A 21,887-nucleotide genomic window follows, 5' to 3' on the forward strand; every position below is an offset into this window, starting at 1 on the left:
GACCAACACTCTTGTCCAATAATTATTATTCAATTAAATTATTTGGTCACTCGATTAAGTATGATATTATTTGATTAAGAATACTTTTTTAATCAATTAATAATTCGAGCACATAAATTTTAGTTGATTCAATTATTTTAATTTTTTTTCAATAAAGAGATTGAATCCAACTGAAATAATAAAAAAACTCAAATTTAAAAATCGAATTGAACTAATATACAAATTTAAGTGAACAACTAATTTTGATTAATTCAACAGTTACTTGAAATTTTGCCACGCTATCTATTATTTTAATCCTTTTAAAGTTAAAACAGATTTTAATTGAAAAAATAAAATAAAGTCCAATTAATATATATATTTTTTTGTATTATTGATACAAAATGTTTACAACCAAAAAAAAAGTTAGAAACATACACACAAATTTGTAATTTACAACTATAATTAACAAATTTACAAACAACATAGCAGAACAGAGCGTGTGATAAATCATACCTTTATGATTCAAAATGTTGATAGATGAAGGGTTACGAATTATACTTTTTTATTAAATAATTATGTGGTTAGTTCTTAAATATTGTTTTACAAGTAATCATTGTATTTTAAATTTTGTACCTAGTTACCAAACTTTGACTCAAAATAAGATTTAATAAACTTTGTAATTTTCTATCAAATTTTATTAACATAATATATACATGAATAAGAAATTTTTTTGTTATCCATAAATAACATAAAATTTATCCAAATGAGTAAATTGATAGGGAGTGTGGGACCTAGAGGGGATGAGACTCACACACACACCCTCTTGCAAGTTCGCATCAGACAATATAAGAGCTCTCCACATGAATATAACTTTAAAATTTATTAATTTATATAATTTAATTAAATTTGTACATCAAATAAATTTGTTGTTTATATTATCATGTATGCCACACTAATTTCTGTTAATAAAATTTGATGAAAAATTAAAAATACGTCTAAATTTGATTAAAAAATTAAATTTAACAGTTATACATCAACTAATTTATTATAATATATAAAGTTTTCAAAAATTATTATTATTATTATTATTTGGGAAGCCTGTGCTGTGCGGGCTACTGGGCTTGGGGCCTTAAAGCTCATGGGCTGGGCCGCACCTCCGCCGGAGAGGGTATCGCGCGCTTAACTGCTAATACAGCCGGCGGACCGGGAAATTCCAGTTCGCGAAGAGAGAATGTGGAAGGACAAGAGTCCCGGCGTCAAGATACTATGGGTCTGGACGATCGGCACTGCCGCTGGTAATCCCCTCTCTCTAGACTTCTCTCCCTCTCTCTCTCTCTCTATATATATATATATTTATATATACACACATACAGATGCTTAAGGTCATCTCTGTCATGCAGTTTTGGTTGCGAATGTTGCCCGGACTAGGATGAGGGACATGGAGAAGCTCGTGAATGCGCAAGATGAACAGCCCGCTGGGGTTGATTCCGTCGTGATGGAGAGCAGCTCGGCCGATTCCAATGAAGCCGTTGGCGATCATCGTTCCTGAGAGGCGCGGTTTGATTTCATTTCAATTTCTTTTTTTCTTTTTTGCAGTATCTTTGTGCCCAGGTTCGTTTGTAGGATTTTGCCTTGCTCTATTTGGGAAATGGGATATGAAAATGTTTTAATGTATGTGCTTTTTTGTGGCTGTCGATGATTTTGAGATAAATGGGGGCGTCTGTATTTGACATTACCTGTTCGATGAATTTACTGAATGACATAATTGGACGTTTGAAACTTGAAATGGGTTTCAAGTTTCAAAAATTTTATTTCCTTTCTCTTTTTCTTGAAACACATTTCCTGAAAGTATGGGACTTGAGACCTTCTGTTGGGTTCAAGTCAGAAAACACGGACGCAAATGGTGGTGAACAACACAACGAGGGATCCGCACACTGCAACAACAAAATTGAAATTGTTATTCCCCTCGCCCTGATTGAAGTTTTCTTGAAAGTGGTGTTGTTTTCCCCCACCAAAAAATTGTTGCAAGTATCCTCTCCCTCACTACAACTGAACTGTCCCTGAGAGAAATCAGTGGCTCTCCATTGAAACACTCTATCACCGCCTCCTAAAACCGCTTATTGAATCAGCGGTTCTTTGTTGCAAAACCCTTTACCCTTCGCAAGAAATTCTGATGTGCGAGCTGAGTTGGCTTAGAGAGTAGTTGTTTGGAAAATAATTTGTGCCCAATAGTATTTTACGGTTTTTGTGGTATCAGAAAGAAAAAATTGTCCATGGAGAATTCTTTGATTATTTATTTGGGTAATGTTTGTTAAAATAGTAAAAATAAAGTTGTATCAAGATAATTTATCAGTAAAATCTAAGATAATTTATCTAAAGGGAGGGGGGAGGGGAGAGATAAATTTATTTGGAAACTTCAAGATAAGAAATCACACGACTTATTTATAGATAAATTTATTAAACATAATGAAAAATACTTTTGTTCGGAATGTTTTTCTATATTTTACTCTTTTTGGTTTATATATTAGTTAACAAATACTACGTTGAGATATTATCTGCTGAGTGAAATTAGCGTGAGACCTGAAATTCAGAGATTGTTATGTTTATCTTTTTGCTCGGCAATAAGCTGGTTGTTTTTCATTAATACAAGAAAATACTGTTCTGAACATTTGGAAAGGGAGAGGGCTTTACTGGTTTCTCCCCACTAACAACAAAGGAAGCCAGGGAATGGATTAGGATAAACCCAAAAAGATTATGATTAAAGGCCGTTGGATGCTACTGTTATTATAACTGGGTTTGCCTCTAGCAAAATTATTATTTGGCTAGCAAGAAAATTGTCAAATTTGAATCAAGAGACTACGGGAAGGAATGTAATTGTTGAATATCAAAGTTTGCTTATTTTGGTCCTACTTCTGAGCTATTAGAAAACTGACCGAAGCGGAAGACAGTTTGAAGTTGAAGTGCCACATCTTGAAATCGGTTTTTATTGTTGCTTTGGTTTTGAACTTCTTAGCTAAATCTTTATTAATCTCTTGCTACAATGAAACAGAGAACAACTGCTGATAATTCTTTTCTGAAATGTTTCAACAATTCAACTTCTTGGTTTTGAATTATAGATTTGGTTATTAGGGTTAGAAAGTGGTGTGTTTTCTCTGGTAATTTATTATTTACCATCACATTCAGCTTTCCTGGTTCCATATTCGACTTTGTAAATGGCTTGTTTTACCATTTAAGTGTTGGAGCTGGGGGACAGAACCCAAAGCTGCCATTTTAATGCCAGTGACCGTGTGAAAGAACGTTATCTGGAGTTTTCCCGGTCATGAAAGTTTAAAATTTATCTATATCACCAATTGATCGAGTGAATTATTCCAACAGAGGCCTGTTGAGACTGAATACGTTAAAATTTCTTTATCTTTCTTTGATATCTGGTTATGCGATTCAATTCTAACATAAGAACTAAGGCTCCCCATGCCATAACTGGGAGTCCAGACTTTGCAGTAGTGTCATTTATAGAGTTTGAACACCATCTCATTGAAGTGTAAATTTTCCATTAATGTAGAGGTGTCAAAAGGTCGGGCCACTTACATTTTGGTCCCCAGCTGGACAAAACCCTTCCCCCATCTCAAACATATTGGGCCTTGGCCGTTTGGCCAGCCCTGATTGGTGGAGTCCATGGGCTATATTGGGCCCAACCCAACCCCGTTGGGTCAACATGACAGCCTTTATTTTGTCCATATTGAATAGGCTGCAGTCATATCTTGCGAAGGTCAACTTAATTACAGGAGTGTCAAATATTGGTGAATTGGACCAAATTGTGTCTTTTGGATTAGTTCTATGGTTTAATGATTATGTTTTGGTTTTAAAAAATTTAGAACCAATATATTTGATTTGGTTACTGATTTTTTTTTTTTTTCAAACTGTGGTTCAAACTAAACTGAAATCAATATTATACTTATATATATTATAATTTTTTTGATATATATATATATATACATATTCGCATAAATAGTATCACTTATTAGGAAACTAGTGAGATTCATGAACTCTTTTATTTCTAAACTTTTATGCGCTATTGCTATACTAAATAATCGATGTAATCTCATTTGATGAGATAATTTATGAATTATTTTGTTCTACTTTTATTTCAAGACTTGAAACATTAATGAAGTTATGAGTTTATTTTGATTAACAAATTTATTTCTAATGTCATATTTTGTGAAAATGTTTAAAACTAAATATTAATTGAATAGAATCGAAACGGTCCGATGTGAAGGATTGGTCATGGTTTGGTTTTATATATATAATGGTTTGGTTACGATTTTTATTTCAGAACTATTAAAAATGGTTTGGTTACTTGATTCTTATAAAATCGAACAAATCCGAACATTTGACACCCCTCCTTAATTGTATATCTTGAAATTAATTATTTTCTAATTGTATCGGTCTCAATGAATGCGAAGAACCCCATATATTTAAGCGAAATGTTGTTTGGGTCAGACATATGGTTCTAGCCTTCAAGGAGTGGATCATTGATGGACTTGCATTCTATAAGATTATTGATTATGGAATGCTGTCTTTTGAGAGATTACAATAAATGTTATTTATAGGAAGACAAGGTCAAGCTGTCATATTACCCAACAAAAAGGAGAATAAAAAACACAAAAGAAAAAGAAGAAAAAGGAGTCAACTTCGATTTGGATTTTTGAAACTAAAATAATCATACCAAAAATTAAAATAAAGTGGAACTTTTTAAATTTGGAGTCTGCATACCATCATTTGGTACCCTTTTGTTTCCATTTTGTGTTTTAGTTTCTTATTTTGAAAATTAAAATTTAAAATATAAAAATAATTGTCCCACATTTTCTTTCTCTTCTATGCCTTTCCAAACCTAGTGGCTCTCTTGCAAGTTGCCATTTGCCAATGAGTAAATAAAATCTAACTAGAGAACCATTGCAGAAGTGGCAACTAATACCTTATGTTAGGTTAAGTATGAGATAATGAGTATAATAATATACAATGCAAAATAGACTTTTTATTATATAGGAACACCAATTCGGCTTACGGTTTCTTAATAAAAAATAACACCCTACATCTAATTAGTCAAGTTTCCCTAAAAAGACAAAATCTAAAAATTTCCATAAGCTTATATACAGTGCAAAATTTAGATGCCTAAATACTCACATGCCTAAAATAGGAATTACCAAAAACAAAATGCCAAAATCGATGCAGATCACTGTTGTTCATGAAGAGCAGTACTCCGCAAGCCAACGACATGAGAAGCACTTCTCTTCTCTTGTTAGTTGTTATGCTTCTGTGTATAATTAATGGCCTTCCATATATAGTTCCTCGCACGTATTCTTACTATATATATAACCATGGATTAGTCTCATCGAACCTTCAAACGTCCACCCATCATCTTCTTCAGTCAAGTTAGCGACTTTCCGATCACCATAGCCAATATATAGAAGTCGAGCTCACAAGCATGGCTTCTGTCAAAGTTTACGACAAAATCAACGAAACTGACCAACTCCGCCTGGAGGCCCGCCGGAAAACCAGGAAGCGAGTCGTCCTCATTAGCCTGTCCTCCATCGTCCTCATTGCCGTCGTAGTGGGTGCCGTGGTCGGTACCACCGTTCGAAAGTCTAAAGGTGGCGACAGCGCCAGTGGCGGCGCTCAACCCATCTCCACTGCCGTCAAGGCGGTTTGCGACTCTACTTTGTACCCTGACTCGTGTCTCCGATGCCTTCTGCCTTTGGCAAAATCCAACCAGATTCAGCCCGGTGATGTCTTCAAACTTTCCCTTCAGGTCGCCATGGATGAGCTCTCGCGATCAGCTGCCCTCTTCTTTTCTAAGTTCCAAGGTGGTGTAGAATCGAAATCAAAATATATACACACATCAACTGTACGAGGAAGAAACTAACCGTTCCATTATTCGATATTTTACTTAATTCCTCTATACTCCTAATTAATCTCTACACATATCCATAATAGTCAATACATATTTTCTTACTATACTTTTATATTCCCTCTCTTTAATGGATATGGTTTATTTGCCTATAGGCGGCGCCGACAAGATGTCAGTGGCGGCACTTGAGACATGTCGTGAAGCGTTGGACCTCGCTTTGGATCACATGAACATCTCATTATCATCTTCCGGCGACCTCACGGAGGCTTTCGACGATTTGCAAACATGGCTGAGTGCCGCCGGAACTTTCCAGCAGACTTGCATAGACGGGTTCGACGACGCTTCCACAGTCGAAAACTTGAAAACCAGCGTGTTGAAGTATCTCCAGAACTCAACCGAGTACACCAGCAACAGCCTGGCCATAATCAACCAGTTCTCGAACATTGTGAGCCCCCCGAATCTACGAAGACGGCGGCTGATGGTTTTGGCCGAGATGCCGGAGTGGGTATCTCGAAAAGATCGGAGACTGATCGAGAGTGGAAGCGGGAGGATGAAGGTGGATGTTGTTGTCGCCAAGGATGGGTCGGGAAAGTACCAGAGTATCAAGGCGGCGCTGGCAGCGGTGCCGGAGAAGAGCAAGAAGAGGCTTGTGATCTACGTGAAGAAGGGGGTTTATTACGAGAACGTGAGAGTTGAGAAGAAACAGTGGAACGTGATGATGATCGGTGATGGAAAGGATAAAACCATAGTTTCCGGCGGCCTCAACTTCGTCGATGGAACTCCGACGTTTCAAACTGCAACATTCGGTAAAATTCATGACATTTCCTAGAAAATTCCATATAAAAAAATTATACAACAATGACAATCAATTATGTTTATTAACACGAAATTATTTCATACTGTGCTACAGCTGTGTTTGGCAAGGGCTTTATTGCAGAAGACATGGCCTTCGTCAACACCGCCGGCCCGGCTAAGCACCAGGCGGTGGCGCTCATTTCAACCGCGGATGAGTCGGTCTTCTATCGGTGTCGCTTCGACGCTTTCCAGGACACTCTCTACGCACACTCCAACCGCCAATTCTATCGGGAATGCGACATCTCCGGCACCGTCGACTTCATCTTCGGCAACTCCGCCGTCGTTTTCCAGAACTGCAACATCCTGGCGAAGGCCCCCATGCGCGGCCAGATGAACACGATCACGGCGCAAGGCAAGATGGATCCGAATCAGAACACGGGAATATCCATCCAGAACTGCACGATCTCGCCGTCCGGAGACCTCAACGCCGTCCAGACCTTCCTCGGCCGCCCGTGGAAGAACTACTCCACCACCGTAATCATGCAATCCATTATCGGAAGCTTCGTCGATCCGACGGGATGGCTGCCTTGGACGGGCAATTCGGCGCCGGACACCATCTTCTACGCCGAGTTCGAGAACCGGGGGCCAGGTTCTTGGACGAAGAAGAGGGTTTCGTGGAAGGGATTGAGAAACATTACCCGAAAACAAGCTTCGAAGTTCACAGTGAAGCCGTTTATCAGCGGTGATAAGTGGTTGCCGGCCACCGGCGTGGAGTATAAACCCGATCTGTGAGGGCAAACTGGCTTTCTGAATCTCTCGGATGCGCCGTTAAAATGACATGTGTGGGTGTGCATGCAGCCTTTTGATTTGACCAACTCATTTTTTATAATTTAAAATTTTAATTAATGATGATCCATTTACAGAAATATTCTAACAGAATTGAGTCTCGCAAATTTTAATTAATTAATTAATGATATCACCCAAAGTGAATGAAAGAAGTCAGTTTTCCTCTCCCAAAGCATATAAAGGTCAACTAGTCCTTAAATTACTAATTCGATATTTGATTTAGACCAGAGTTAATGATTTATTTGTGATTTATTTTTTTTGTCAAAATTAAAAATACAAGTAATGAGAGATTATATAAAAATGATAATTTAAAAAAATAATTTTTCTTTTTCATGATATTTTTATTAAAATATTAATAAAAGATCGAGTAAGTATATAAGAAGTCATAATAACTAAATAAGTAATTTTACATCATAATTTATTTGCATATTTAGTGTGTATTATTTTTAAAGTATTTAATAAGTTCATTTTGAGTGCATATACAGTGACTATAAATTTGTATCGACGTTAAATAAAAAATACAAATATATCTAAATATAAAATTAGTATTAAATTGAAAAAAAAAAAGAAAAAACAGTTGATGGGGATCAGAGAAGCGTTGTTGCCTCGGTTCGCGGATAATGGGAGCCAGCCGCCGCCCAGCTCGGGGAAAAAAGACAGGGGCTTTATTAGGAAATACAAAGTTTTTGGGGGCTAAAGTGTAATAATTTCCAAAAGCATTCCGTCCTCCAAATAGTCCACCTTTTCCTGCCCTTTCCTTCCTTTTTTTTTAATATTTGCCCTTTTGTATTTCTCTCGCTCTGTCGCTCTTTCTCTCTCTCGCCAAGATAAATATCTGCGGAGAGGAGCATCTCGGCCGAAGGTCTTCTTTTCTCTCCGAATCGTAGATCGAACGCCAAATCTCTCCATCTCGCCTGTCTTCTTGATTTCTCCTTAACTTGGTTTATGAGGTACTCTCCCTCCCTCTCTCTATCTCTCTCTGTACCTTTCGCTTGGAGATTCAGTCTTTTGTTTCCTAGATCTGTCTTTCCTTCGTCAATTCTTCTCTGGAAATCCCTGTTGTGATTTTCTTTTCTTTTTTCTCGAGAAAGATTTTGGCTTTAATTAAAGGTTGGATCTTTTGGTTCCGACGGATCTAGGTTATGTGATAAGTGTTTGGTGTTTCAGGGTTACTGAATCTTATATGTCTCTGTGTTTTTGTTGTCTTTGAAATCAAATCCAGGCTTTTATCTCAAGCTTAAGTTGATCTTTGGCTTGTTGCTATTGACTTAGGAAACGAATCCCTGTTCTTACTGTTTAATTCTTTTGTTTTTTTTTTTTTGATTTTTTGATCCCTAATAATTTATATTTAAATCTCTTTGTTTTGTTAGGTTTAATGTTTATATTCTTTTATTTATTTTGTTATCATTTTTGCCTCCCCCCCCCGGGGGGGCGTATTCTACAACGTAATTTAACCTTTTCTTGTTTGCTTTTTCTTTGCATCATAGCAGCTCGAAGGAGAAACCCACTCTTGGGTAAGTTCTGTTATTATTAGTTATTTACTTTTGCTTGTGCTTGTGCTTGTATTTATTCTAACTTGTCTCCGCTTTGTGCTTGTCCTGATGGCATCCGATGAAGTATTTGTTCGTTCTAGAAACATTTCGAGTTCTTTTTTGTTATTAGAGAATTTTATAGGTGGTTGGTGCCAGGAACTCACTTTCAAAAGTTTTGACCTGCAAGACTTCTATAATTATGACATGGGTTTGACTTGTTATTGCTGGTTAATGTCAGGGATAAACCCAAAAAGATTTATACATGGTGTTTATAGAGTTAATTGAATATCACAAAGCTTATAGAAAAGTCAAAATAAATCTGTCTCTTTTGTTTAGATATCTCATATCAATTGTTCAAAAAGATAGGGCGATAAGGATGTTACCTGCAAAATTGAGATAGGATGCTTGAAATAGAGGATTGTTTTCAGAGTTCTGTTATATGGAACAAATATTGGGTAATGAGTAATAACGTGCTAACAGGCTTAAAATCTAAACATAAAATGGAATTGTTATGTAAGAAGAAAAGATTCTTGAACGTGATTAAGATGGATTGGTTGTATAAAACGATCATATATATGCTTTTGTAATAAAATAGAATGAAAAAAGTGAATGGCCAATGTTAAGTTTAGGAGCTCTTAGATAACTCAATCAATGATTCTTGTTACCAATTCACTCACACTCCTCACTTGAACTCAAGAGGTGCAAGAATTATCCTGGCTCAAGCCACGGAAATGACCCTACATCCAGCCACCAAGAACAAGGGCAATTCCACTAGAAACCGAGTGTAGAACAATTACAAGAAGTCCCTCTCTTCTTCCTCTTTGACTCATGAATTCACTGCACTGAAAGAGATTACAAACACTCTTATTTACACAAAGTATTTCCTCTCTTCTTTAAAGCAGTCTCATTTGTATTCAGAAACTTTTGGAATGATCAATATCTCACTCTTCCATCTCTATTCCACCTGAGTACAATCTTCTTGGAGATTACAAAGACTTTCTTGAACACAAGCCTTTCCTCTCAGACACACTGCACTCGATCGTAGAGAATGAATGATCATCTGTGACTGCCCTGCCCTATGTCTCCTATTTATAGACATTATGGGAGGTAATTACAAGGTTCTCATTTAGCCTACACAAAGACTGAAATACCCCTTATAATAAACGCCTAAGCTAGACTCTTCTAACTTAGAATAAAACCAGCCGCTTCAAACACTCGAGACATCTCCTGTTCTTCTTAACCTTCTGGACTGTTTTCTCAATGCAAAAAATCAACAAATCTCCACCATTTTGCACGAGAAACTTCTAGAATCTGGCTCCACCAATTGCTCTCCTCTTGGACCTGCAAAAAACCTGATCATCCACAAAAAATCAACAAACAAACATTAAGAATTTTCAAATTTGATGCTGAAATTCTGACAATGGAACAACCTTGGAAACAAATCAGCTGCCTTATCTATACCTGCAACCTTTTATTAGGATTAATTCCTCCTTCAAGGATTTCCCTAAGAATTGATTACTAACATCAATACGATTTGTTCTTTCCATGGTGGGATTGAATCTTAGTAAGTGGACTGCGCATTGGCTATTCCATCTCAACTCAACCTTAGCATTCCTCCTAGGAGTTCTGCTGTATAATCAGCAGCCAATAGACCCTAAATGCATGGTTCTTCTTCCAGACTTGCTCCACCATAAACCAAATCCATATCCATTGTTGATTTTACATACCAAGGTGTCCAATTTCGCAGCATCCCAGTGAACCCTACTCGAATTGACCATAAATTTGCTAGCCACTTGTTGAAATATATTCACTGGCAATTAGCAGTCACAGCAACAAGTTCACTCCCTTCTATTCCCGAGTACAACACAACCCTCGTTCTCAAGATTACAAAGCTACATTTTCTCTAGCCTTTCTCTCAGAATGCTCACAGCACTCGTTACAATAGAATTAAGAACTCATAACATGTCAATTCCGGCCTTTAGGCTTTGCCACTGCTTTTGAGTAAGAACCTTACCCATTTCTCTTATGTTTGCTTCATTATTAGGGACTGCTCTGCACTTTAAACTTCTTTGCCAGCTTACAAAGGTATGTCTATTTTGGATAAATTAGGCTGCCTAAGCTGTTCATTTCTCTTTTACTTCTATGCCTAATATTTTCCCAGCTTCTCCTAGATCCTACACTTCAACTGCTGACCTAAATCTCAGCTTTTAACTTGAGGATCTCTATGGCTGATTACCAGAGATGATGCATTTACATCTCATTAGGCATATCTTTGAAATAATTCACAGCTACCAAATGCACTCATTTTAAACCCTTGGACTATCATAAGAGAATCACATTTCTTATACCAATGCCTTGGGGATTGACTTAATTCATAGGGAGACCTTCTAAGCAACCATACTTGCTTACCTTTCTCTCTAATCTCACATCCCTTGGGCTATTCTATAAGATCATTTCCTCTTAAATCTTCATGGAAAAAGGCTGTTAGTGACACCATTTAAACAAGAATTAAGTCTTAATGTGCTGTCATAGCTTAATGGCCACTAGCCTAGTCTTTTTACCTAGGCTTTTCTCATTATCAGCACCTACACTCACAGCTCACCACCCCTTAATCCTAAGGGTTCATTCACTAAAGTCCAAGGCAACTCCACTTCTAATTTCATGGCAACCAGACATTTATTAGAGTCTATTGAGTGCATTTCCTCTTCATAAGAAAGAGGTTCCTCACCAGCCTCTTCTATAGTACTTGACAACGCATAGGAATCTAAGTCCAGAAATCCATACCTCACTGGAGGCCTCATGTTCCTTCTTTGCCCATTTTACCCATCTGCCCTAGAAGATCTACCCGAACTGGAAGAACCAGCACCATCTGCAGGCTGGAACCTTTCAGAACTTAAGGGATCAAGGCTGCCACTTTGCTGGAAGCTGTCTAAGGAAGGAGAAACACCACCAGCACTATGCTGGTCCATATCCATAGAACAACCAGCACTACCAATAGGCTGGTCAGCTGCCAAAATCCTTGGAATTCACCATGTCAGCTTCATGGATTTTATAAGACTGTTCAAATGCAACAGCTTTCCCCTTTTCTCTCCCATCCATTTGGAGATCTACCTTATCATCTTTCAAGAAAGAATCCTCTCTAATGGTCACATCTCTACTCAGTACCCACCAATGTTTCAAAGATTGACTAAAGGTCCAAAAAAACTGAATGAATATATTCTAAGAGGGCTTTAGATATGTGGTTTGATTTCTTGGGAATTTTACCTTAGAAGACTTCCCAAACATGCATGTTTCACATTGGTCCAAATCTGTTACCTTTTCAGCCCCTACGATACCTTAATTGGACAATGCTCTAAGTCCTTGTCCTTCTAATGCCACAATGTGGTTTAACCATAGGTTCTGTTTTCACCTATTTGTGCTTCACCACTCAAAGTGGTTGCTTGCAGCATATATCACCCATTATGTAGGGCAGCTTTCATGCTTATGAGAGCTCGCTTAGATACCCTTAGAACTCCACCATTCCTCTATAGGAATAGACACTCTTATCAACTATCCTAGGGATATAGGGTTCCTTTTCAAAACTGGAACATACCTAACAGATTTTTATAAAAAAAATCTACCAATCCATCATGCATTCTCAATTTTATGTCTCCTATCCCATTTATATTACACTCATGGTTGTCCCCTAAAACCACCTTTCCACCACCTATATCTTTATAGTTTAAGAACCATTCTCTATGGGATGTCATGTGAAAAGAACAATCCGAGTCTAGAACCCACCCATCCTTATCTGCACTATCATAGCCATACTCACAAGGGATGATGAAATTTCAGAATTAGTTCTCTCTTGGGATTCTCTCTTTCTATTAGGGCAGTTTTTCTTGATATGGCCTTCATGGCAGTGAAAACACTTGATTTGATTCCTACCATTCCTAGTCTTGGACCTAGACTTCCCCTTAGGCCTAAAGTCTCTCCTTTTAGCCCTACTCCTAACAGTTAGGACATCCCTGGCTGAACTTTTCCCTTCTAATTTCTGCTGTAACTCCTTAGAGTTCAATGCCCCGAAAACATCTTCTAGAGATAATTTTTCCCTACCATGCTTTAATATATCAACAAAGGTTTCATATAACCTAGGCAAAGAATGCAATAATACGAGGGCTTTGTCTTCCTCAGCATAGTTAATATCTATGTTTTCTAAGTCAAGACATAGCTTATTAAGCTCATCTATGCGACTTTGTAGCAGTGTTCTAAAAATCGGCCTAGGCACTGCCGAGGTGTTAGGCGGCCCCTGGCTGCTGCGAATATAGGCTAATCGGCCTCCCTAGGCGCCCATTCGATTAACCGGTCATTGGCGGCGCCTAGGCTGATTTCTCTCTCTCGTCACTGCCGCCAATTGCCTCTTCAAAAGCTCTCTTGTCGCTGCCAGTCGTCTCTCTTGGCCCCTGATTTCTCGATTTTCCTTGGCCGTCAATCCAGTCGTCTCTCTTGGCCCCAGTTTCCCTTGGCCCCTTGGCCGCCACCGCCAGTCGTCTCTGTTGTTCTTCCTCTGCCCTAGCCATCACCCCAGTTTATATATATGTATATATATAAGTTTCTGTTTTTATATATATAAGTTTCATTTGTCTTTTTAACTTTGAAAATAACATGAAATTACATTAAAAACTTTAAAAAAAAATAGCAGTCCGCCTAGGCGTCCTAGGCACTAGGCCCCAGTCTGGCGTCCGACTAGCGCCTAACACATTTTAGAACACTGCCTTCTAGTTTCTGTCCTCCTCGCATTTTAAATGTAAAAATTTTTGCCTTTAAATACAGCCTATTTGACAAGAATTTTTGTCATGTAAGAGACTAATTTAGACCATAAAGCCTATGCCATTTCCATCCTTGAAACTTTCCTAAGAATTTTATCTCCTAAACTTAGAATTAGAGTATTATAGGCCCTTTCGTTGATTTCTTTCCTATGCTCACTGAGATCTTTTTTCTGCTCTTCAGTGGCACTCTTGGGCAATTTCTTTTCTGCCTCTAAGGCTTCTTCTAACCCCAAGTTTCCCAACAGTTCCCTCATCTTAATTTTCCATAGACCAAAATCATTAGAACTATCAAATTTCTCTGTCATTTCTAGCGGAAGAGGGCCCGGAAGCCATGGCAGTGTTTATGACTAGTGATTTCTAGGGTTCTTGGCAGTTCTTGAAAGAGTTTTTGGCTCTGATACCAAACTGTTAAGTTTAGGAGCTCTTAGATAACTCAATCAATGATTCTTGTTGCCAATTCACTCACACTCCTCACCAGAAATCAATCTCAAACAACAGAAATTATGCAACTGGAATGAAAGACATAATTAAAGGAATGAAAACAGAAATGAAACAATCAAACCACAATCACAAGAGGCACAAAAATTATCCTGGTTCAGGCCACGGAAATGGCCCTACATCCAGCCACCAAGAGCAAGGGCAATTCCACTAGAAACCAAGTGTAGAACATTTACAAGAAGTCACTCTTTTCTTCCTCTCTGACTCACGAATTCATTGCGCTCAAGAGATTACAAACACTCTTCTTTACACAAAGTATTTCCTCTCTTCTTTATAGCAGTCTCACACTCACTTCAGAGACTTTTGGAATGATCAATATCTCACTCTTCCATCTCTATTTCACCCAAGTACAATCTTCTTGGTGATTACAAAACTTTCTTGGACACAAGCCTTACCCCTCACACACACTGCATTCGATCATAGACAATGAATGATCATCTGCGACTGCCCTGCCCTATGTCTCCTATTTATAGACATTATGGGCAGTAATTACAAGGTTTTTATTTAGCCTACCCAAAGACCGAAATACCCCTTATAATAAAACGCCTAAGCTAGACTCTTCTAACTTGGAATAAAACCAGCCGCTTCAAACACTCGAGACATCTCCTGTTCTTCTTAACCTTCTGGATTGTTTTCTTAATGCAAAACATCAACAGCCAATAAAAGCTTAGTAATAAACTTATTGAAAAAAGTGAATGGTCAATAAAAGCTTAGTAATAAACTTAGACACAACATTGAAGATCATGGGAAGCGTGGTCTTATGCATTCTGATTCACAACTTCTGTCTAAATTTAAATTTTGTGGTTTTTACAAGCGAATTTTTGTTTTGACAGTGGTACGCGGATTAAGACCCGCAAACGGAATATTGCAGCTCCACTGGACCCTGCAACCTTCTCGGATGCAGTGGTCCAGATATATTTGGATAATGCTGGTGATCTGGTAATTTTGAGTCCATACGATCCAAAATATTATTTCACTTTATTTTAGTGCCTTCTTCTATGTGCGTATGCATTTTACTTTGCTTGTAGGATTTGTTCCTTATGATCTACCTCTAAAAAGTACTCTCTCACACAGGAACTTGTTGCTAAGAACATTGAATCTTCAGACCTTAACTTCTCAAGATACGGTGACACCTTCTTTGAGGCAAGCATTTAGTTTCATTTACTTAAGCTTTTCTGATGTATTCTCAGCACACAACAGTCTTTTCCTATAAATTTGGGCGTTGCAATGTGTTCAATTTCATTAGGGAATCAGTATTAAGTTTTTCTTGTTTGTATTATGTTTAGTAGAGAGACAGAAAATGTAACTAGAGTTTCAATTGCTTTAATGTTGTTAAAAAATGTGGGTATTTATTAGTCAAAATGTTCTTGTACTGAATTATTACTGTTGATACCTTTCAAGTTACAGAATGCTTAGAACTGAATATTTAAAAGTTCTTCTGTTAAGATGAAGTTGCCTACATTTAGCTTAGTGGAGTTTGATATTCTCTTTAACATTTCTTCACTAGTTCTAGACTCCTTTTGTGTTTCTTTTGTTCTTTCTGTGTTTCTTGTTATAATTGGGAGCACTGGCAGCCTTTAAACACACCCAAGAAACCAATCAAATTCCTCCCGACACACTCTCAATCACTCTCAACTCACCGGCCAACAAACCACAACACAAACAGATAATAAAGAACAAAAATTTGAAGGCATAAAACTGAACAAGAAAGAAATATGCAAACCACATGAGACAGCAGATTTATCTTGGTTCAAGCCAATTGAATTGGCTCTACATCCAGCCTTTAAAAACCTCCCGAGAGCAGCCTTTGATTCAGAATGATCACAGTACAATCCCTCACTCTCACAATTACAAGACTTCAAGATTACAAAGACTATTCTAACACACAGAGACTTTTCTCTCTCTTCTTTCTCGTGAGAATGAACAAATGCATCCCTATGCCTAGACTGCTATCCTATTTATAGAAAATAGGGCATTAACTTCTAGGAACTTATAATTGGTATAGACATTTCCGGTTTTGCCCCTCAACTTAAATCTATTTACAAAGCTGAAAACTGCCTATCTATACCCCCTAAAATCTGATGCATCCTTACTGCAAATATGCTGGATTTACTTGAGACAACATTTCTTTCTTTCATTCTTTTCTCCTTTCTTTTTGTGTAGAGTTTGTTAACATTTGTAGGGAATTCTGCAGATACTAGAACGGCTTAAATAAAGATGAGTTTGAATGTTTGTGGTCTGAACATGTGCTAAATTTATGAAACAGGACCTTAAAACTATTTCTTAAATGAGACTATTAGACCCAAAAAATAAAATGATAGATCATGCAAGTAACAATTTACCAATGCATTAAAAGCAACGGTTCTGACAAATAGTTTTGGCCAATATTGTATAATATAAACAGAGTTGCACACATGCCAACCACTATTTTCATGTTAATTAGAGATGAAGCTATGACTTACATTACTATGTGCAATGCAACGTCATTGTAGTTTGTACCTACTGTAACTTGTCTTAGTATCTAAATTCAACTAGTTTTTTTTTCCCTAGTTATATTAATACCAACAGTTGTTATGCACACAAACAGCAATACACCAAGTCTTAAATCACATTGGATGGGGTTGGCTCTATGGATTGTAGCTCATCGCTCATCTCTATCGATGACAATATTTTTTGAAAGACCATTATAAATCAAATCCTGTGTAGGATTTTTTTTTTTTTTTTTAATTTTTATCAAATTTCTTTAGTCATTCTTGATCTCTTTTGGTACTAATTTCTTACATTCCATCTACTCTTTTTGTAAGAAAGTATCTATAGGTCTCCTCCAATGACCACACCAACTTAGTTGTATCTTGTGCTTCTTATTTTCAGTTGACATTTGTTTTTAGCTATGGCTGAACATTTAGTTCTTCACTGTCCAACATTCTATGCCATACAACAGAGCTGATATTATAGTCATTTAATAAAATTTTTCCTTTTAACTTTAAAGGGAATTGTAAAATGTGGGAATCACTTCTCTATTTTAACCATCCTATCTTATTTTATGGGTAACATCTTCAATAATCCCTGTTTTTTTGGATAATTGATCTGAAATATTTGAACTGATATTTTCTTGGAATGACGTGATCTTTAAGTTTTGCTGTTATGGCATCCACACTTCTATTTTTACTAAACTTATATTACAGATTTTTGGGTTTTGATTTACTTAACTTGAATTTTTTGGATTTTAAGGTGTTTTTTCATTTCCTTGAGCTTAAGATTTATGCCTTGTTTTGTTTAATCCACCAAGGAAATATATTATTTGCAAATTACATACATTGAGGCACCACTTCTTGAATGCATTTGGGGAATTCATCCTTCACTGAAGCAAAGGTTAAGGACTTTAGTACAGATCCTTGATGTAGTCCATTTCAATTTATAATTAAAAGATTGTTTAAGATACTAGAATGGACTAATAAATTTGGATTTATGATGTGTCATACTTCATACACTTTCATATTGTCTTGTTTCCAGCATGGCCCCCTTTGTTTTTTTTTTCATTTTTATGCAATATTGATTTGTTTGCATGGCCTTAAATTTTTATATACTTCTAAAGGACTTAAATTAATTTAATCCATTTACGTTATTTTAACCGAATTACATGTCCAATGTAATTTTTTTAGTCTTAATAAAGTGGACATTATAGTTGATAATTTATGAACTCTTTGGACTAGTTTATTTTACTTCCTTTTATTTATTAATTTTATTTTATTAGTCAAAGGGATTGAATTACCCTTCTATTTATACTGATATATTTGCTATTTGTTCTGCTGTTATGCCAGTCTATTTATAACTAAAGGTGCAAATTTACACTAGAAGAATATCATTCTAACATTTGAGTTACTACCTTTGTCCTTAATAAGTTGTTATAGATGCTTCACTATATTATTGGTTTTTTTTTTTCTTTGCTAGTACGCTACTGTACCATTGGTTTTACCTCTAAATTTTACCAGTTCCTGTTCTTCTATCTTAAGTTTGTATTAGTAATTTTTGTTATTGACATGCTTAGTTTTTTAATGCATTTGCCAAGCCAAAAAAAAAACATGAAATGTGAAATTTTTAGGATTATTCAAAATTTAAATGGTTTTCGTGTGAGTACTATCTATAAATAAAAAGGTTCTTATCTAAGATGTAGTTGGTTAATGAAATGAATAACACCAATAAGTAGATAAGGGTGGTGGTGCTGGATATGAATTTATCATGATCGTTCTATGGAGAAGATATAAAAATTATGTCAGATATAAATTGCATTTTGAATGTAGTGAGGTGCATCCAAACAGGTGATCTTTCTTTAATGACTAAATACAACTGAAATTCAAGAGAAACTAGTAATGATTACTTGGTAGTTGGTCCAGCTACATGAATCATTAAATCTTTATCTGGTTAGCTTCTCTATTGAAGGTTATCATTGGTCATTGCAATAATAACTAACGGTTAAGGAACATGGCACTGTTAATTTTTGTTTTGAGATCTGTAACATTTGAGTTGATCACATGATAAATGGAAACCTATGTAACCCATAAACAAGATGGTATGCTAAGTTGGAATGCTTATTCGTTTTCTTGATTGTAATTAGTTGCATTTCCTCCATTTGTTTTGGGAGATCATTCATGTCCTGAGATGATTTCATTAGATGTATATTATTCCACACAGGTTATCTTCACTGGTGGTCGTACACAACCTGGCACAACTAAGCCCGATGAGGGGGACCGCCATCCATTCTCTATAATAGACTGTGAGCCGAAACGTGAAGCCATTTTGCCATCTGTAATCTACATACAGAAGATTTTGCGACGAAGGCCTTTTCTCATAAAGAATCTTGAAAATGTCATGCGAAGGTTCCTGCAGTCATTGGAGCTTTTTGAGGAAAATGAAAGTAAGAAGCTGGCAATTTTCACAGCACTTGCATTTTCACAGAAGTTGTCAGGACTTCCCCCAGAGACTGTGTTGCAGCCGCTGCTCAAGGACAATCTTGTGGCCAAAGGGCTAGTTCTTTCATTTATAACTGACTTTTTCAAGGAATATCTGATTGATAATAGCCTTGATGATTTAATTTCAATTTTGAAGAGGGGTAAAATGGAGGACAATCTTCTTGATTTCTTCCCATCTGCTAAGCGGTCTGCTGAAGCATTTTCAGAGCATTTCACGTAAGTATTCTTTGTGTTATAGAGACAAGTATCATAGAGGGTTCTAAAGCATTCTCATGCATTAAAAAGTAAATGGACCATCTGCTGCTCATTGTGATCCTTTTGACTCCCAACACTATTTTTGAGGTGTTGAATTGTTTCTGATTTGGTGCATGTCTTCGGAATCTGCTCCTGTGAAAGAATTATATCTTTTAGAGAATTGTTTCTTCTCTTCCTCTTGTTTTGTTTAGTTCTTTTGCTGTATGGATTAACTGGTTGTTTGGGGTATTAACCTTTTCTAGATTTTTGTATTGCAAGATGATGGTTCTTGTAGAATTAAGTGAAAGAATAAGAATTAGGTTGCCAAAGATGGAAGAGCCTCTTTGGCATACTTTTGGAACATGTTCTCTAAGTGTCCTTGTTCTGATTTGTGTGTGTGCGTTTTTTTGGGGGTGAGCAAGCTGTGAGTTTCACACGTAATCTGTTATTTAGCATCTCAGAGATGAAAACAAAAAATAAGGGTACAACAACTGACATTTTATTGTTTTCTTGAAAAGTGATTATTTGCACAACTATTTCAAAAGAATTCACCAAGAATACAGCAATCTGAATAAATCTTCAGTCCTGTCATGATATCATCTCCTTTGTTTTGCCTTTTCTCTTTGTGGTGGTGGGTGGGGTTCTGGGACTACATATTTTAATAGAAATGGTCTTCAAAACACTGCCAAACAAGGTTTTACATAGCTGTGTTTTTCAATATGATTGAAGTTATACATTGTCAGGTCCCTTTTGACATTAATTTGAGATTATGTTAGTGAGAGTACGGCTGTGGAATTCTGGTTCCTCCATGAACGTGAGTGATATTGGGAATTTATCCTTGTGTTACACTAGTTTATAGTAATTATTTCACCACTCAACTCTGATTAATGCTCTAAACTACTGCGATTTGTTGCTCGAGTAAGATGCAAATATTACATATTCAACTGTTTTGTCCGCAGCAAGGCAGGGCTGTTACCCTTGGTTGAATACAATGAGAAGAAAATATTTGAGGTGAAATTGAAAGAAATGAAGTCTGCTTTAACAACCCAGATATCCGAGGAAACTGATATATCTGAAGTCATAGAAAGTGTGAAGCAGCATGTTAAAGATGCTAAATTACCAGATGTTGAGATCGTGCGGATTTTATGGGATGTAATAATGGATGCAGTTCAATGGTCTGGAAAGAACCAACAACAGAATGCTAATGCTGCACTGCGCCAGGTATAAATTGTAGTTCACATAAAATTTGCTATTGCACTATAAAACATACAAATGCCTCTAAAGCTGCTTCCATTTAACCTAGTGCTTTATGCCTGCTCATCAGTTGGAGTGGTTGCTTCCCTTGAGACTATTGATGATATGTTAACTTCCTGTCCAGGTAAAAACTTGGGCAAATTTACTGAATACCTTCTGCACCACTGGGAAGCTTGAACTGGAACTTATCTACAAAGTCCAGGTTCAATGCTACGAGGATGCGAAACTGATGAAGTTGTTCCCCGAGATCGTGAGATCCCTGTATGACCAGGATGTGCTTGCAGAAGATACAATTCTTCACTGGTTCCGTAAGGGAACAAACCCTAAGGGCAGGTATGCATTTTATCATCTTTTCAGTTGATTCAGGGAATTAATACACCCACAGCCAAACTTGAGTTTCCATGGCCCCTATTAGTTGGCTCCAATCGTTAAGAGGGTGGGCTGTTAGGTTAGGAGTCTCCTTGATTTGTTTAAAATACCATAGGCTCCTTACATTGCCCAGTGTCAGGGGAGGGTTTTGTTTTCGTATGTAAACTTCGCCGTACTTTGCAAGGAGGTTTCTACAACTCAAACTCGGGCCCTGACCTTGCGAGGTCACAAAGGAGCAAACTTATTGTTGCTAATCGATTATAGTCACATGGCTCTTCACTGACTTCTGGGCTTTTGGTAAATGTTGCAGGCAAACCTTTGTGAAATCTCTGGAGGCCTTCGTGACATGGCTGGAGGAGGCTGAGGAAGAGGAATAAAATTGGGCGAAGCTGTTGTCACATTACATAATGGGTTGGGTTGCTAAGAGACGGGCCCACAAAATATTCCATATACTATGCCTATGCACTATTATTATCAAAGAATTCCATACTCTTTCTAAGACATGAGTGTGCTTTTGCTTGAAACATGAATCCTTTTAAATAACCAGATTTTACAACTACCAGTCTCGTTACCCTTTCATTTTGTATTTGTTATGTTTGATGTTGTTGAGGTGATGGATGACTGATGTTGTGGACGTGAGGCTTTCCCACTCAGCTCAAGGGTAAGAAAATTAGGGCTGCGAGAAAGTCTTCAAAGT

General features: G+C 36.9%; 2 protein-coding genes across 3 annotated transcripts; both read left to right on the forward strand.

Annotated features, from left to right (window-relative positions):
- Positions 1–4,930: 4,930 nt before the first annotated feature.
- On the forward strand, positions 4,931–7,646 carry LOC127797807 (probable pectinesterase/pectinesterase inhibitor 46). The gene is made up of 3 exons (XM_052330965.1): positions 4,931–5,843; positions 6,040–6,690; positions 6,795–7,646. The coding sequence occupies exons 1-3, from the start codon at positions 5,462–5,464 to the stop codon at positions 7,469–7,471; spliced, it is 1,710 nt and encodes a 569-aa protein (XP_052186925.1). The 5' UTR covers positions 4,931–5,461; the 3' UTR covers positions 7,472–7,646.
- Positions 7,647–8,310: 664 nt separating this feature from the next.
- On the forward strand, positions 8,311–21,746 carry LOC127799425 (uncharacterized). Of its 2 annotated transcripts, none has more exons than XM_052333460.1 (8): positions 8,311–8,475; positions 9,016–9,039; positions 15,197–15,302; positions 15,438–15,506; positions 19,056–19,549; positions 20,527–20,788; positions 20,946–21,154; positions 21,501–21,746. In XM_052333460.1, the coding sequence occupies exons 1-8, from the start codon at positions 8,471–8,473 to the stop codon at positions 21,565–21,567; spliced, it is 1,236 nt and encodes a 411-aa protein (XP_052189420.1). In that variant the 5' UTR covers positions 8,311–8,470; the 3' UTR covers positions 21,568–21,746. The 2 variants fall into 2 exon arrangements, with proteins under 2 accessions (XP_052189420.1, XP_052189412.1); XM_052333452.1 differs by having other exon boundaries at positions 8,313–8,475; positions 9,013–9,039.
- The last annotated feature ends 141 nt before the right edge of the window (positions 21,747–21,887 follow it).

This window comes from Diospyros lotus, chromosome 1 (genome assembly GCF_014633365.1).
Source record: "Diospyros lotus cultivar Yz01 chromosome 1, ASM1463336v1, whole genome shotgun sequence".
NCBI lineage: Eukaryota > Viridiplantae > Streptophyta > Magnoliopsida > Ericales > Ebenaceae > Diospyros > Diospyros lotus.